The 17,790-nt window shown below is 44.1% G+C and overlaps 1 protein-coding gene across 10 annotated transcripts in view; it reads right to left on the bottom strand.

The window, feature by feature from the left end:
* Iqck (IQ motif containing K) overlaps positions 1 to 17,790 on the bottom strand; it is a 116,369-nt gene that overhangs the window by 96,413 nt on the left and 2,166 nt on the right. For 9 of the 10 annotated variants that reach the window (XR_003946504.1, XR_378252.4, NM_001374605.1 and 6 more), the window contains exon 2: positions 2,814 to 2,887. Coding sequence is in view for 8 of the 10 variants with exons in the window: in NM_001374605.1 (NP_001361534.1) it covers positions 2,814 to 2,887 (74 nt within the window). In the remaining 2 variants the exon portion in view is untranslated. The remainder of the gene's footprint in view (positions 1 to 2,813; positions 2,888 to 17,790) is intronic. The other variant, NM_001081446.2, reaches the window with a different exon arrangement.

Here is a 17,790-nt window from a genome sequence, read left to right as displayed (position 1 = left end):
CCCTCTTGAGATACTTTTAAATGAGGGAAAAGGTTGGGTATTTGATTAGTGATAGAGTACTTGCCTAGCAAGCATAAGGCCCTGAGTTTGTCCTAAGGTCTTAGGGGGAAAAAGACAAAACTAAATAACAGTGAAGTTAGAAATCCTTAGTGGGGTTAGGAGGGCTGCAGAGAGACCATCTGTGGATGAAACATTGGCCAACAGACCAGAAAAAAACAGACAAACAAACAGGAGGCTATGGAATGGTTACAGCTCTGTCCTGCAAGTATAAAGAGCAGAATTCAGAACCCATGTCAATGCCAGGTGGCTACGGCAGCCCACCTGTAACTCCAGCCTCTGACGGAGGAGACAGGATCCCCAGAGCAAGTAAGCAAGTGGGCTAGCAAGGCTGCATCAATGAGCTCTGGGTTCGATTGAGAGACCCTCCTCAATGAAGAATCTGCAAGAGTGATAGGAAGATGATCCCTGACACCAACCTCAGGCCTCCACACAATGTGCACGACACACATGTACCCATACATAAATAGGGAGAAAGCCTGTGTAGATGATCAAGAGAGAAAGTGAGGGAAGCCACTGAAGGAAGCAGCCCTAGAGGGCACAGGGCCTTCTTCTCAGCAGAATTCCAAAGGGCTTGGCACTCAGACTTGCTGGGCATTATAGGAATGAGAGGGAGAAAGGCAATGCCACTATGAGGGCAAAGTGAAACATGGCTGCTGCCCACATTTCCCCATGGGCTGTTGTTCTTTCTTGACGATTAAAAAACTTCCCTTCACACCAGCATGTCCCCTTGGCTCCCCACCCATCCCAGTGACTCTTCTGTAAACAGATAAAACAAACGTTAGCAAAGAGAATTCCAGTGGGCACCTGAACACTCACTTCTGATTAAGAGTACTACTGCCCAACACCAAGATATGGACCCTGTTCCTGGACACCTGAGGAAGTCTTCCAGAGGCAACCACTCCCAGGAGCACCTGGATAGTGTTTTCCTGTCTTGTTTTGTTTTGTTTTTATTCATGGAAGAGATCCATCCAGAAAACAAAGCCATGTACACAGCAATACAAGGAAAGCATACCAGGTGTAATGGTTACTTTTAGATACCAATTTAAAATTTAGAATGGACTAAGACACTCTCTCCTAGAGTTACATTCCAGTCTTTTGTACCTGGCTTAGACATTGAGACTCCTTGTTATAGCATTTGACTCTAGAACTTGCACCCATGGCCCTCTGAGTCTTGGACCTTTGCATTCAGACCAAGAGCTGCACCACCAGCTTTCCCATTTCTGATGCCTTCAGCCCAAGAGTAAGCAACACTACTGGCTGGCTTTCTGGTTCTCCAGCTTGCGGACAGCTGCTGTGGGATTGTGCAGCTTTAGTAATGTGTGTGAGGTGACTCACTAAAGACCTTCCTGTCATCTATCTATCTATGATCAATTAACTATCTATCATCTATGTTTATAATCTATCTATCTATCTATCTATCTATCTATCTATCTATCTATCTACCCATCTACTCAATCATGTCCTATTGGTTCTGATGCTCTGTACAGCCCTAAGGTACTTGGCTATACAGAAAAATACTCTCAGGCACCCATTTAAACTTGTATACAACCAAGGCTCTCTACATGGATCCAGAAACCAACAGCATTGAAAACCAAAAATTAAGAATTATAACCATGGATGGGCATGGTGGTATACACCTGTAATCCCACCTAGCACCTAGAAGGCAGAGTAAAGAGGATCACCACAAGACCTGGTCTCAAAACAAACAAACAAACAAAACTAAACAAAAACAAGCAAACAAAAAAGGCAAGCAAGATGATGGTGCACACTTAGCACTAGCACTCTGGAGGCTGAGGCAGGAGAATCAAGAGTTTAAGGTCATCTGAACTACATATGGAGTTCCAGGGCCAGCCTGGTCCCATCTACATAGTGAAACCCTGTCTAACAGACAAAAACTAAAACAATAATTAGAACACTCTCCCTAGAAAAGTGATTCTTTTCAAGGAAAGAGATTGACAATTAGCACCTGCTGAGAAGTTTGTGTAAGAATTGTATCCACAAAGCAAGAACAAGATGTTAGCAAAAAGGAACAGGTATAGAAGAAGAAAGAGTTTTAAATGCAAGAATCTTGCAAAGGCCACTATAATAAAGAAGACTACTCAGAATATACAGAATTCTGCTTGAATTCCATCCATGTGACCTTGCTCAAGACCCTTTACTTCTCAAGTCTTAAAAAAAAAATTAAGGCTGTCAAATGTATGCAATTCCGAGGTATATTCCCAAGGAGACTCCCTTTCTGGTTGCACAGTGAAACCCACACTAATACCACAACTGCCACTACATAGATCTGCGGTGTGATCCATTGTAAACATTTTTTTACAGTGTGAGCTAGTCACAAGGAGCACATGTCCCATTTAATAGAAGCTATCCCTAAGGCTCAAAATTCATATAGGATGTTTGGGTTTTTTTTTTTTTGAAGTATAAATACTACTTTATTTATAAAAGCAGACATGTAGACAGATATTTTAATTTATATGGTGTGAAATGGCATTGTAAAACTCTTTATACTTTTGGAGGTGGAAGAGGGTGGATTAAGGTAAAGATGTTGGACGTGGGAGAACAAGGGTAAAAAGATATTGGCATGAGCATTTTTTTCCTTTTTATTAGGTATAGGATGCTTCTTTAAGCCATTCCATTTTCAGAAGAACCATGTCTCAGGCTCTAGCTCCCATCTCCCCTTTCTCCCTCCCCAGCCAGGATGCGACCCTTGGGGCTCTTGGTGCTGCTCTCACTGAGGTCTGGGCAATACTCACTGAGCTCACTGTAACCGCAGCTTCCTGCTTCACTTTATAGCCTTCTGGAAAGGTCGGCTGCTCAGCTTCATACTCTAAAGGGAGGGGGAAAGTGTTCAATTCCACACTTCGCTCATGTTTGTGACTTAATTTCCTTCTTGGAATAAAACATTCTTAATTTCGGTTGGTAGTTTTCAGAAACGAACACAACTGCTCATTGTATGTTATTGCTTTTAATTTACTTATTCTCTTTGGTACAATACTAGGATGGAACACGGGCCTTTGCGGGTAAGTGCTCTCCAGCCCTAGTAGGTTGATTTTTTTTTTTATTCAAAATGAGTAATATGTTTGATTCCTTGCATGAAACTGAAGGCATTAATGTTAGAGTCTCAGACTTCCCCAGATGCTACAACTTCAGACTTTGCCCGAACATTATGGTAACTACATGGACAAGCAGAAGTCAATATTAAAGAAGATTCCAATTGTGGTGTTGTAAATGAGAATGACCGACCGTCTTAGGGTTTGTATTGTTGCGACTAAACACCACAACCAAAAAGCAAGGTGGGGAGGCAAGGGTTTGTTTGACTTATACTTCCACATCACTGTTCATCATTGAAGGAAGTCAGGACAGGAACTCAAATCAGGGCAGGAACCTGGAGACAGCAGTCACGGTGCTTAGTGGCTTGCTCCCCATGGCTTGTTCAGCCTGATTTCTTATACAGCCTGGGTCTTATCCCAGGACCACCAGCCCAGGGATGGCACCACCCACAGTGAGCTGGGCCCCTCAATCACTAATTAAGAAAATGCCTTACAGCCTGATCTTATGGAAGCACTTTCTCAACTGAGATTCCCTCCTCTGAATAACTCTAGAGTTTGAGTCTAGTTAACATAAGACCAGCCAGCACGACTGAACCATTGTCAACTTGACACTAAACATATCACTATTAAGCCACAGCTTACGTGTCTTAATTATCCTCAGGATCTCTTTAAAAGTTATCTTTTATAAAGAACCACAGTCTTTATGAACTCAAATACATTAAAATTTCATTCAATTTAAAAACATTCAATCTGGGCTGGTGAGATGGCTCAACGGGTAAGATCACTGACTGCTCTTCTGAAGGTCCTGAGTTCAAATCCCAACAACCACATGGTGGCTCACAACCATCCGTAATGAGATCTGATGCCCTCTTCTGGTGCATCTGAAAACAGCTACAGTGTACTTATAATAAATAAATCTTTGAGCTGGAGCAAGCAAGGGACTGAGCGAACGGAGTTGACTAGAGTGAGCGGAAGTCCTAAATTCCATTCCCAACAACCACATGAAGGCTCACAACCATCTGTACATTTACAGTGTAGTCATATACATAAAATAAGTAAATAAATCTTTAAAACATTCAATCTCTAAAATCCAAATCTTTTAAAATTTCAGTTTTTAGCTGGGGGGGGCGGGGGGCGGGTCTTGTAAAAAAATCAAAATTAAATTAAATTAAATTAAATACTTTCTTCAAGTAGTAAGAACCAGGGCCAGGACACAATCATGTTCCAGGATGCTTGAACCTGTTTCTAGTTAGGGCGTGACTCAGCCCTTAGCACACATCTTTAATCCCTCTGGCTGGAATACAGACACTCTTAGTACTCACCCGAAATCCCATACAATGAAGGTAAAATTAGTTTGTGAAGGAAGCACCCATCTTTGAAAGTGGAGTCTAACTGAGTGGCAGAAAAAGTGACAAATTAGAGAAAGATTTGACAGAATAGGATATGCCCAACTCTCACGAGAGGAGAGGGGAAAGCGAAGCTACTCAAGGGAGAGACAGACAGTGTAGGAGGAGAGAGCACAGCACAGCACAGGAAGACAGTAGAGTTCCTGCAGAGCGGTGCAGTGGAGTTGAGAGGGAGAGTGGAGCAGCTCAGAGAGGGAGAAGGAGGCAGTTTTACTGGGAGAGTTTTACAGAGACAGACTGAAGCGAGAACAAGCTAGACACCGGTAAAGACAGAGTGAGCAAGAGAACGAGGAGGAGCCAGACTAGAACGTATCGCTAGTTAGTTTGAGGTGAAGCAGCGCATTCAGAGGGTGAGAGAAAAGCTGATTGAATCACTCAGCTGGGAGAGGAGTTGGGGCCAGAGCAGCTGAGTTAAACCAGCCAGCTAGAGCTCAGAAAGAACTAGGAAGGGTGGGCTTATTCAGCAGTAAGTCTCAGAGGCTGAAAAACATGCTGGGCCTAGATTAGAGTGTATGGAAGCTTAGAAACTGCCAGAACTAGGCCTAGGCTAGCAGACTAAGGTGTTAAACCTGGGGATGACAATTTCTTCAGGAGAATAAAAGATACTTTTACACAGTCACAACCTGAAGCAAGCAAAACCAAACTCCAACAGTATAAATAGCTTAATGTCCTATTATCTGGGATCTACCCAAGATCTTCTGGGTTCCTCCAAGGAGTTTGATTGACTTCTCCAGCTCTGCCCTTTGCAGTACACAGCTTGTCTTCTAGGCTCTGGCTGGCTCTATTCCACCACTACTGCTGTTCGTGGTGGTCATCCCATGGTACTAGCATCTCCAAAACACTGGGGTCTTTTGCTGTAACTGGTGTGTACTCTCACCAATAGCCTGTCATAGGCTCTCATCATGGTGCCAAGCCTCAACTTCTTTGCATGACCCCTTCAGTCCTGGGCCTTCAACTACCATTGAGGTTGCCATTGGGCCTCACCAATGGGTACTCCTGGCCTCTCGTAGTGCCCAAGCCTCAGCTGCTCTGCATGACCCCTTTCATGCCTTCAAAACCAGTACCAGCTGGGTAACTAACAAGTTCAGCAGCCAGTGTGAGGTACAATCTTGATCCCCTCTGAAACCCAGCTTCTTTGTGCTCTCAGGAAACACTTCCCAGAAAATTTCACCTCCCTGATGCTGGTCTCTTAATCGCCAATTCTCAGCTCCAGCCAAAAAGCAACAAGCAAAGAAGAGGTTTTGCTTTAGTAATTCTGGTATCATGTTAATCACAGCAATTCTTGAGGCCCAGCTAACCAGAAAGGCAGAATCTTAAAAATCAAAATAGCAAATGTTCCTGAAAGAGTCTTTAAAGTTCCCTCTAAAACTTCACAAGCCAAGCGGGCAGTCCTCTCAGCATTCATATCTTCGAAGCTCCCACAGAATATCCTAATGAGAGCTCATCACTCAATGGCTTCTAGCCCCAAGTTCCAAAGGCCTTCCATAATCTTCCCCAAAACATGGTCAGGTCTGTCACAGCAATACCTCATAATCCTGGCACCAACTTGTCTTAGTCAGGGTTTCTATTGCTGTGATGAAACACCATGACCAAAAGGCAAGTTGGGGAGGAAAGGGTTTGTTTGGTTTATACTTCCACATCACTGTTCATCATTGAAGGAAGTCAGGACAGGAACTCAAACGGGAACCTAGAGGTAGGAGCTGATACAGATGCCATGGAGGAGTGCTGCTTACTGGCTTGCTCCCCGTGGCTGGTTCAGCCTTCTTTCTATAAGAACCCAGGATGGCATCACTCACAATGAGCTGGGCCCTCCCCTGTCAATTACAAATTAAGATGTCTTACAGCTGAATCTTATGGAGACATTTTCTCAATTAAATTTCCTTCCTTTCAGATAACTAGTTTGTGTGTCAAGTTGACATAAGACTGGCGGGCATACCTCCATAAGCCTGTATTTTTGAATGCTTGGTCACAGTTAATAAAACTGTTTGGGGAAGGTGTGGCCTTGTTGGAGAAGGTGTGTCATGGGATAGGCTTTGAGATTTCTAAAGCTCACACCAGGCCCAGTCTCTCTTTTGAGTCCAACTTGTGCATCAAATGTAAGCTCTCAGCTACTGCTCCAGTACCATGTCTGCTGCTAGGGTCTCCATCATGATGGTCACAGACTCACCCTCTGACACTATAAATAAGCCCCCAATTAAATGCTTTCTTTTATAAGTTGTCTTGGCCATGGTGTCTTCTCCCAGAAATAAAGCTAAGACAGCACACATGGAACAGAAATAGACTTGTAGAACATCCCACTCAAATTCTATAGGGTAGTTAGTGACAACCACCGCTGAGGAAAGGACAGAGACACTGCTGGGCTACAACAGTTGCTTCCAAGAAGGAATGAAGAAAAACAACAACAAAACCTGTGGCAAAAGCAATGTTTTCAAAGTGGTTGCAAGCTCATGTTGCAGCAATGAGGTAAACTTTGTTTTAGGAAAGGTGGTACTGACCGAACGACTGTATTCACTAGTTTTCTATCACTGTGATTAAAACACCATGACCATGGCGCACGCCTTTAATCCCAGCACTCGGGAGGCAGAGGCAGGCAGATTTCTGAGTTCAAGGCCAGCCTGGTCTACAGAGTGAGTTCCAGGACAGCTAGGGCTACACAAAGAAACCCTTTCTCAAAAAACCAAAAAACCAAAACAAACAAACAAACAAACAAACAAAAACAACATGACTGTACTGGCTAGTTTTGTGTCAACTTGACACAGCTGGAGTTATCACAGAGAAAGGAGCTTCAGTTGAGGAAATGCCTCCATGAGATCCAACTGTAAGGCATTTTCTCAATGAGTGATCAAGGGGGAAAGGCCCCTTGTGGGTGGAACCATCTCTGGGCTGGTAGTCTTGGGTTTTATAAGAGAGCAGGCTGAGCAAGCCAGGTGAGGCAAGCCAGTAAAGAACATCCCTCCATGGCCTCTGCATCGGCTCCTGCTTTCTGACCTGCTTGAGTTCCAGTCCTGACTTCCTTGGTGATGAACAGCAGTATGGAAGTGTAAGCCGAATAAACCCTTTCCTCCCCAACTTGCTTCTTGGTCATGATGTTTGTGCAGGAATAGAAACCCTGACTAAGACAAATTGGTACCAGCAGAGTGGGGTATTCCTGTGACAATCTGACCATGTTTTGGGGAGGACTGTGGAAGGACTTTGGAACTTTGGGCTTGAAGATCCATCTGTTGTTAAGAGCTCTGTCGGATGTCGTGTAGGAGCTTGGAAGATAATGTTGAGAACACTGCAGAAGATAGAGCTCTGGTGTGTGAAATTTCAGAGGGAAAATTAAAGACTCTTTTCAGGGCCATTGCTGTTTTGATTGTGAAGATTCTGTAGTTCTGGTTAGCTGGGGCTGAAGAATCAGCTGTGATTAACAAGATACCAGAACTACCAAAGCAAAAACTTTGCATTACTGGGACTATTGATGCTGGTTAGCTGGAGCTAAGAAATTAGCGGTGATTAAGAAGAGACCAGCATCATTGAGGTGACATCTTCTGGGAAGTGTTTTCTGAAAGCACAAAGAGGCTGTGTTCCAGAGATGGCCAAGGTTGTACTCCTGCTGCAGCGGGACTTGGTAATATGTAAGGGTCACCCAGGTGGTACTGGTTTTGAAGGCATGAAGGGGTCACACAAAGCAGCTGAGGCTCGGTACTGTGAGAGGCCATGGAGGCCATTGGTGAAGGTGCAGCCTCAGTTGCAATTGAAGGCCCAGGACTGAAGGGGTCATGCAGTGTTTTGGAGATGCCAGTACCATGAGATGACCACCAAGAGCAGCAGCAGCAGTGGAGTACAGGCATCTGGAGCCTAGAGGATGACGTGTGTGCTACAAAGGGCCTGGCTGGAGAAGTGACCCAAGCCCTTGGAGGAGCCCAGAAGATCGTGAGTTGGATCCCAGACATTGGACGGTTGGAGATTGACTTTTGCTTTTGATTGTGACTGTGCCCTGATATTTTCCCTCTTGAAGGAAGAAACTGTTTTAGTGGAGCCCACAGTTAAGAGACTTTTAATTGTAAAAAGACTTTGGATTTTAAAAAGATGGATATTTTAAAGAAATTGAAAATTTAAGAATATGTAAAGGCTGTGGGACTTTTAAAGTTATTTAGATCTTGGGGATGAATAAGATTGTAAGGGTTGAGGCTTACTAGTGATGTTTTTGTGTGTCAAGTTGACAAGGGGTCAATTGTACTGGCTAGTTTTGTGTCAACTTGACACAGCTGGAGTTATCACAGAGAAAGGAGCTTCAGTTGAGGAAATGCCTCCATGAGATCCAACTGTAAGGCATTTTCTCAATGAGTGATCAAGGGGGAAAGGCCCCTTGTGGGTGGGACCATCTCTGGGCTGGTAGTCTTGGGTTTTATAAGAGAGCAGGCTGAGCAAGCCAGGTGAGGCAAGCCAGTAAAGAACATCCCTCCATGGCCTCTGCATCGGCTCCTGCTTTCTGACCTGCTTGAGTTCCAGTCCTGACTTCCTTGGTGATGAACAGCAGTATGGAAGTGTAAGCCGAATAAACCCTTTCCTCCCCAACTTGCTTCTTGGTCATGATGTTTGTGCAGGAATAGAAACCCTGACTAAGACAATGACCAAGGCAACTTATAGGAGGAGGGGTTTATTTGCCTCATATTTCCAGTGGGCTAAGAGTATGCCATGGCACGGAGGTACCACAGCAAGCAGCAGGCATAGCAGATGGTGAAGAAGCTGAGGTCCCACATCCTGAACTTCAAAAACAGAGCAGAGAGACCATAGTAAGGGGCTTTGAAACCTCGAAGTCCATGCTTCCTTCAACAAGGTCACATCTCTTAAGCTTCCCCGACAGCGCCATCAATTGGGGACTAAACACTCAAACAGCTTGCCTGATAGTAGACAATATCTCAACTTTTTATAAAGCCCCTAAGTATCAGCTATGAGACAAGTACACCAGTGCATAGGTTGCGAAAAAAGTTAATTACATTTATCTGTGGAGGGAGACATACATGTTACAGTGCCCATGTTGTGGAGATCAAAGGACATCTTGCTGGAGTCAGTCTCTCCTTCTACCATATGGGTCTCAGGGATCAAATTCAGGCCATCAATTGGCAACAGTGACTTTACCTGCTGAGACATCTTGCTGGCCCAATCTCGAGTCATTTTGATTCCTAATAACAGAAATGTTAATGGGTTGAGCAGTCCCCATGTATACTACTGGGAGGACATGAAATCTTTAGGAGGTAGGACCTCTTACAGCATGGGAATACTCAAGTCACTTCCTCTGTTGTTTTGTTGTTGTCGTTGGTGTTTGTCTCTCTGGGGTTGGGTACTAGGCATTGAACCCTGAGCCTCACACTTGGTAGGCTAGTGCTCTCTCTACCACTGAGCCCACTTTCTCTGTTGTGCTCCCCATTCACGAGGAGTATAGTTTTGCTTTGTTATGTGCTCCCACCATGATGTTCTGTGTTAAGGGTTTAAGCAACGTGACTATGGGGTTTGAATGAGAACTATCCTCCATAGGTTCATGTATCTGAACTCCTGGTTCCCAGTTGGTGGTGCTGTTTGGGGAGTCTATGGGACCTTTTGGAGGTACAGCCTTGCTAGAGGAAGTACACGAGGGGCAGTCTTTGAAAGTCCATAACCTTGCTCAACTTCCTGCCCTCCCCCCCCCCCATTGATAAATAAAACATGGTTTCTCTACTTCCTGTTTCTGCTGGCATGCCTTCTCTGCCACCATTATGGACTCTAGCCTTCTGGAACCATAAACCCATATAAACCCCTTTCTCCTCTATAAATTTGTCATTAGTCTGGAGGCATTTTTGTAGGATTAATTCTTAAATGTGGGATTGTTCTGTCAAAGAAAAACAGTTAAATGTCCATACATTAGGTTTCCAATGGGGCCTGGAGAGATGGCTCAGTGGGGGCTTCATTTGCCTGCCACACAGGATCGAGGACTGGAGTGTGGAGTCCCAGAACCCATGTAAGAGCTGGGTGGCTGAGGCAGCCTGCGTGTAGGCCCAGCCCATTGGATGTAGAGACTGGGAATCTAGCAAGTGGAGCAAGTTGGCTAGTGAGATTAGCAGAAACAGGGAGCCCCAGGCCCTCCCTCAATATATAAGGTTGAGAATGCTCGAGGAAGAGAAAGCCGCCTGATGTCAACGATGGCCAATAAAGGTATGCACATACATGTGCATGTATGCCACCCCCAGTCCTCCCACACCAATGTGCATCCACACACATATGAGTACACAGACATATACATGCACACCATACAAACACAAAAATGTTTTCAACACTATATATGTTTAATAGTGAGACTGTTTCGCTATTGGTATAATCATCTTACCCACACTTAAAATGTTCTACTTTCATGTGCATTTTGTTTCTTTCCATTATATTTTTTTCAATAAAATCTTTCATCTAGTTTTAAGAGACATGACACAAACTCCTTTGACACAAAAGATAAACAGCTGAGATGATTATGTCCAGGTATGGGAAAATACATCAGCTTCAGGACACTGATGTGTTGGCTACCTGAAGTCTCTATGATGTTTAAGAAATCTGGCATCTTGGGAGATGCCATGCAGTCTACTGGGGAAGAAAAGTTGTCAACTTTGAATGTGAAGCCTGCAAGCTGCAATACTGATTGGGCTGGCAAGTGATTCCCACGGGTGCAATAAGCCACACCAATGTCTGGAAGAGAGTGACTGCATTTTGGTTGGGTTTAAGGCCCACTCTACAATCCAGAACTATCTCTGATACTGTTAACTGGACCAAGAACTCTTTGGCTGGGTAGGTCATAGGCTATAGGAGATAAATTATTATCATTATTCTGCTAAATAAAATAGCCCCTAAATATTATCTTATACCCATAGATTAGTGCAGAACTCAGCCCTCCGCCTTCCCCCCAGTAGATGGCAATTAATATGGAGACTCACAATCGGCTAACCTTCAAATAAGAAACTTTACCTTTCTGGGTCCTAAGTGAGACATATATATCATACCCACTCCAATGACTCAGGGCTCACTATGGACTGAAAGAGCCAGAGGGAGTGGACAACTACACTAAACAGTATTTTCTGGACATGACAAAGCCACTGCACACATGCACCTACTGTGGCTGTGACTGCATTCACAAGACCTGCATAAGATCAAGTCAGTCAAACTTTGAGCAAGGACTGGGGAGAGGCTTACAAAGTCCCAACCCTAGCTGAACAGCTATATGCAACTGATGGCTACTGAGGGAGAAAGAGTGGGGTGTGTTTGCATGTAGTGTCTCTGGTAGGCTGCCCATGCTGCAGTGGATGGCCCTAACCCCACGCACATACTGGTACTACTAAGTGGTCTCAGTGATTTAAAAACAGTACATGCAGTTAGGAGGGAAAAGTGGTGAGGAAGGTATTATTGTTGTTTATTATATATATATATGTGTGTGTGTGTGTGTATTCATATAAATCTCAACAGTTTAAAAAATCTGCTATGTTTTTTTTTATTATTTTCTTTATATACATTTCAAATGCTATCCCGAAAGTTCCCTATACCCTCCCTCTGCCCTGCTCCCCTACCCACCCACTCCCGCTTCTTGGCCCTGGCATTCCCCTATACTGGGGCATATAAAGTTTGCAATACCAAGGGGCCTCACTTCCCAGTGATGGCCGACTAGGCCATCTTCTGCTACATATGCAGCTAGAGACACGAGCTCTGGGGGTACTGGTTAGTTTATATTGCAGACCCCTTTAGCTCCTTGGGTACTTTCTCTAGCTCCTCCATTGGGGGCCCTGTGTTCCATACAAAAGATGACTGTGAGCATCCACTTCTGTATTTGCCAGGCACTGGCATAGCCTCACATGAGACAGCTATATCAGGGTCCTTTCAGCAAAATCTTGCTGGCATATGCAATAGTTTGATGGCTGATTATGGGATGGATCCCCGGGTGAGGTAGTCTCTGGGTGGTCCATCCTTTTGACTTAGCTCAAAACTTTGTCTCTGTAACTCCTTCCATGGGTATTTTGTTCCCTATTCTAAGGAGGAATGAAGTATCCACACGCTGGTCTTCCTTCTTGATTTTCTTGTGTTTTGCAAATTGTATTGAAAGAAAGATGAAATTTCAAGACCTGTAAGTCATATAAAGTACTCAGAAATTGCTGGTTGTTTGTGAGCCTAGAGGCTACCTGGGGCTGAGAAAAAAGAAAAACAAACCTGGGTATGCCCGATAGTTAAAACATTCCTGGGAACATCTTGACCATAAGATAAAGAGGAATGTGAAGACATAACAGGGCTATCTAAACTGAGTCAACAACTCACAGAACTCTGACACCCTGCACGTATATGTAATTTTTCTGCTGATGTTTGAATATGTTGCTATGCTGAATTCCACACCCCTAAGCCCCTTACCCCATAAAACCCCCTAGCTTTCGAGCCTCGTGGCCGACATCCGTTATCTCCTGTGTGGGATGCATGTTGGTCCAGAGCTCCGTAATTAAACGACCTCATGTAATTACATCGAGATGGTCCTTCATGATTTTTTGGGTTCACTCCGAATCGGGAATGGAGTGGGGTTTTCCCCACTAGGTCTAACGGTATCTTGGGTATTCTAAGTTTCTGGGTTAATATTCACTTATCAGTGAGCGCAAAGCAAGTGACTTCTTTTGTAATTGGGTTACCTCACTAAGGATGATATCCTCTAGATACATCCATTTGCCTAAGAATTTCATGAATTCATTGTTTTTAATAGCAGAGTAGTACTCCATTGTGTAAATGTACCACATTTTCTGTATCCATTCCTCTGTTGAGAGACATGTGGGTTTGTTTCAGCTTCTGGCTATTATAAATAAGGCTGCCGGGCTGGAGAGATGGCTCAGCGGTTAAGAGCACTGACTGCTCTTCTGAAGGTCCTGAGTTCAAATCCCAGGAACCACATGGTGGCTTACAACCATCCGTAATGAGATCTGATGCCCGTTACGTCTGAAGACACCTACAGTGTACTTACATATAATAATAAATAAATCTTTAAAAATAAATAAATAAATAAGGCTGCTATGAACATAGTGGAGCATGTGTCCTTATTACCAGTTGGAACATCTGGGTTATATGCCCAGGAGAGGTATTGCTGGATCTTCCGGTAGAACAATGTCCAATTTTCTGAGGAACCACCAGACTGACTTCCAGAGTGGTTATACAAGCTTGCAATCCCACCAGCAATGGAGGAGTGTTCCTCTTTCTCCACATCCTCGCCAGCATTGGCTGTCACCTGAATTTTTGATCTTAGCCATTCTGACTGGTGTGAGGTGGAATCTCAAGGTTGTTTTGATTTGCATTTAAGAATCATCAGCGGGCATGGTGGCGCACGCCTTTAATCCCAACACTCAGGAGGCAGAGGCAAGCGGATTTCTGAGTTCGAGGCCAGCCTGGTCTACAAAGTGAGTTCTAGGACATCCAGGGCTATACAGTGAAACCCTGTCTCGAAAAACCAAAAAAAAAAAAAAAAAAATCATCAGTTTCACCATGTGGGTCAATCGATGTAAATTGCAGACTGGTGCTGGTAAACGGAAAGGCACAAGAGATTTTTTTGTTTGTTTGTTGGTTGGTTGGTTGGTTGGTTGGTTGGTTGGTTGGTTGGTTTTTCGAGATAGGGTTTCTCTGTGTAGCCCTGGCTGTCCTGGAACTCACTCTGTAGACCAGGCTGGTCTTGAACTCGGAAATCTGCCTGCCTCTGTTTCCCAAGTGCTAGGATTAAAGGTGTGCACCACCACTGCCTGGCAGCACAAGAGAATTTAAGTAATGCAAAGAAAGTGAATTTGGGGCTGGAGATCCAGCTTTGTGGTTAAAAGTACTGCCTATTCTTTGCATGCAGAGGCCCTGGGTTCAGTTCTCAGCACCCACATGGCAGCTCACAACTGTCTGCAATTCTAGTTCCAGGGGATCTGACACCCTCTCTAGCCCCCAAAGGCACTAGGGACTCAATAGGTACACACACACACACACACACACACACACACACACACACACACACAGAGTGTGCGAATACATGTATGTGCGTGCATGCATATATGTGTGTTTGGAGTTCAGAGGTCAGTGTCAGGTGTCCTCCTCAGTTGTTTATTCATTGAGACAGGATCTTTGTTGAACCTGGAATGTACTAATTGTGCTAGGTTTTCTGGACATTGAGCTCCAGGGATCCTCCTGTATCCAGTCCCCATCATAGGAGCTGGGGAACCAAACCTAATGTAGGCTTCTTATCCTTGCATTGCAAAGACCTTATTATGTTGTTTGTTTGTTCTTGTTGTTGTTGATGATGATGATGATAATGATGGTTTTTGGAACAGGATTTCACTGTATCCCTGACTGGCCTGGAACTCACTTTATAGATAGGTTGACCCCAAACTCATAGAGCCCTGACTGTCTCTGCCTCGCACATGCTCAGATTACAGGTGTGTACCATCATGGCTCATGAATTCTTTAAATCAACTAGGTCGCTTACCCACATTTTGATTCACTGATTTTTTTTTTCTTTTCCTTCATGCTGGGTATCAAACATGACCTTTTAAATTCCAGGCAAGCAAGTACCCTACCATCAAGCTACTCAATTAAAATTTTAGGTGCTTTAAGAAAATTGCTTGTTTTCTCCAAACTGTTAAGAACTGCTTAAGAAAATCGGGTATGTTGTTTATAGCCCTTATAATCTTTCTTTTTAAAAAAAGATTATTTATTTTATGTATAAGAGTACACTGTAGCTGTCTTCAAACACACCATAAGATGGCATCTGATTCCATTACAGATGGTTGTGAGCCACCATGTGGTTGCTGGGAATTAAACTCAGGACCTCTGGAAGAGCAGACAGTGCTCTCTCTTAACAGCTGAGCCATCTCTCCAGCCCCTATAATCTTTCAATTACCAAAGAGTTTAACTAAGATTCACTGATTAGGGGAACTTAATGTTATCTATATACAGAATGAACCCTAGTCTAAGAACAACTGGGGCTGAGAGCCGAGGAAGCCCAGAGTGAGCAGAGTCCTGAAGTAATGTGTGCTATTATCCTGGACACAGCCAGGTCAAGAACACCAGAGCCTCAGACCCATGGAGCAAATGACAAAGCCTTTTCTTCTAGTCTGTGTGGATATTGATAATGTGTGCAGAAAGTATCCACACCATTCTTCCACTAGATGTCCACAGCCTGAAGACTGTTCCCCTATAGGGAGTGCTCCTACTGAGATCTGCTAAACCTCTCCTTGACCTGCTCTAAACCACAGACCTTGCCTCCTTGTTTATCTGCAAGAACCTCTCCTCCCTGTTCAACTTTATAAACACGCTGAGCTTCTGGATGCTAAGGTTTCTGCAGCGGAGAGCCCAGAATGTCCTACCTGTGTCTTTTCTCCATTCCCTCATTGTCCCAGTCAGGTCCAAGCAAAGGTCATGCAGGAACATGGTAGGAATGGATATCATTTTATATATCAAAGGGGTGCTGAATCTTTAGGGATCATAGCAATGGAGGCAGTTAAGATAAACTGTACTTTTGGACTGGGTTATCTGAGTAAAAGGCAAAGACATCCCCTAGATGGAAAGTAAGCCACTGGTGTTTAACACTGAGTCATGTATGACCCAATAGGGAGGTTTCCAACATCAGTAGATACTTGTTACTGAGGCAGGAGAACAACTACATAGGGCAGTAGGGTGGAAGCTACTCTGCTCTGGGTTGGAAAGGCAGTGGGCATGGAAATGGTGTGAAAAAGGTAGTGTGTTTCTTCAAGAAGCCTGACTTAGAACAACGAAAAGGTGGGAAGTGGACTCAAAATGGGGCTGTCTCCTGTGATCACAGATCAAGGTGTGTGAAGAGATAAGCTAGCAGAGATGTGAAAGATGGCGACACGGAGAGGAGGAAGTGATAGACTGAGATCCTGAGAATAACAAGACAGTGGCCCCAAAGCCCAAAAAGAGCATTAAGTCATGAGTGATAGAACGTGTCTTTCTTTGTTTATGGATCAAATGAGTGTTGGAAGTTTTTGTTTGCAGACAGCGTCTATGTTGGCCTGGCTGGCTTGGTGCTCATTCTGTAGACCAGGATGGCCTCAGGCTCAGAGATTACCTGCCTCTACTTTCCAAGTGCTGAGGTTAAAGATATGCACTATGTGTGTGTTAGTATAAAGAAGTTGGATTTCTTGTCCACTCCCAACTGCAGGCATCTTCTCAGTAAATGTGTCCTGTGCTAAGTGGGAGGACTATTTATTTGGGCTAAAACTTGGACCAGTAGACATGGGAGGTGGGAGAAGATGCTGATGAACACTGATTGATGAGCAGAGCCCAGAGCTGGTTGGTGTCATTTCCCCTGGCTTGCTCAGCTGGTCTGTTAGAGGAAGAAGAACTCATTCAGAGCTGACCAATGCTGGATGAAGGACCTACTTTCTAAAACACCAAGGTTGCTGAGCTGGAGAGTGATTAATTGATGAGCCAAGGACAGCAAGAGGATGCTGATAGCAGTAATTGCAGCAGTGTTCAAACAGGAAACAAGGAGCCTCTAATGCTTAAAACCATTAACATCACAAACCACTACGATTTAATTAGAAGCACTGGAAGGAAGTTTATTGATAATGATACAAACAATGTTGAGAATACAAAGGCGTTAGTCGTTGCTAGAATGATGAGGAAGAACACTGAAGAACATTTATAAATAAGTTATCGGATAGGCAGGCAGGTATACACACGGCAGCCAGGGAGGAGAAAGGAGGTAAGCTGGACACTCAGCGATGCTACACCTTGTTTTCATGAAATTGAGCTTCTGCCAGGGCTACTGGCTGCAACCATTATTTAATGGATTTTTCCTAATAGAGTGTAATAACTAACTTCAGGGATAAGCTTACCAGAAAGCATACACACTTTTTCTTTTTCTCCCTGCCCTTTTTCTTGCCTCTTTGGAGAGAGTCTATATAGCTCAGGCTGGCCTCAAACTCTGGGTCTTCTAGTGTCAGCCCCTCAAGTGCTAGGATTACAGATGTACACAGAACACCCAGCATCATGCTTTCTCTAAGAAGCTGAATACACTCCCTAAAGGCTTACTCTACAAGCCTATGTTATATGTGTCAGAATTAGATTATTCATTCTTCCAGTTAGCTTCAGCAGTCAACTTGACACAGGCCAGAGTTATCTGAGGAAGTCTCCACTGGTGGACCGCTTCAAACCTACTGACCTGTGTGGGCATCTCTGTGAGCATTTTCTTGATTGTTCACTAATGTGGGCAATACAAGCCCTGGGAAGGTGGCCCTGGGTTATGTAAGAAAAGC

This window comes from Mus musculus, chromosome 7, assembly GCF_000001635.26.
Source record: "Mus musculus strain C57BL/6J chromosome 7, GRCm38.p6 C57BL/6J".
Classification (NCBI taxonomy): Eukaryota; Metazoa; Chordata; class Mammalia; order Rodentia; family Muridae; genus Mus; species Mus musculus.
The sequence above is the reverse complement of the archived record's forward strand: the minus strand, read 5'-3'. Positions and strand labels throughout refer to the sequence as shown.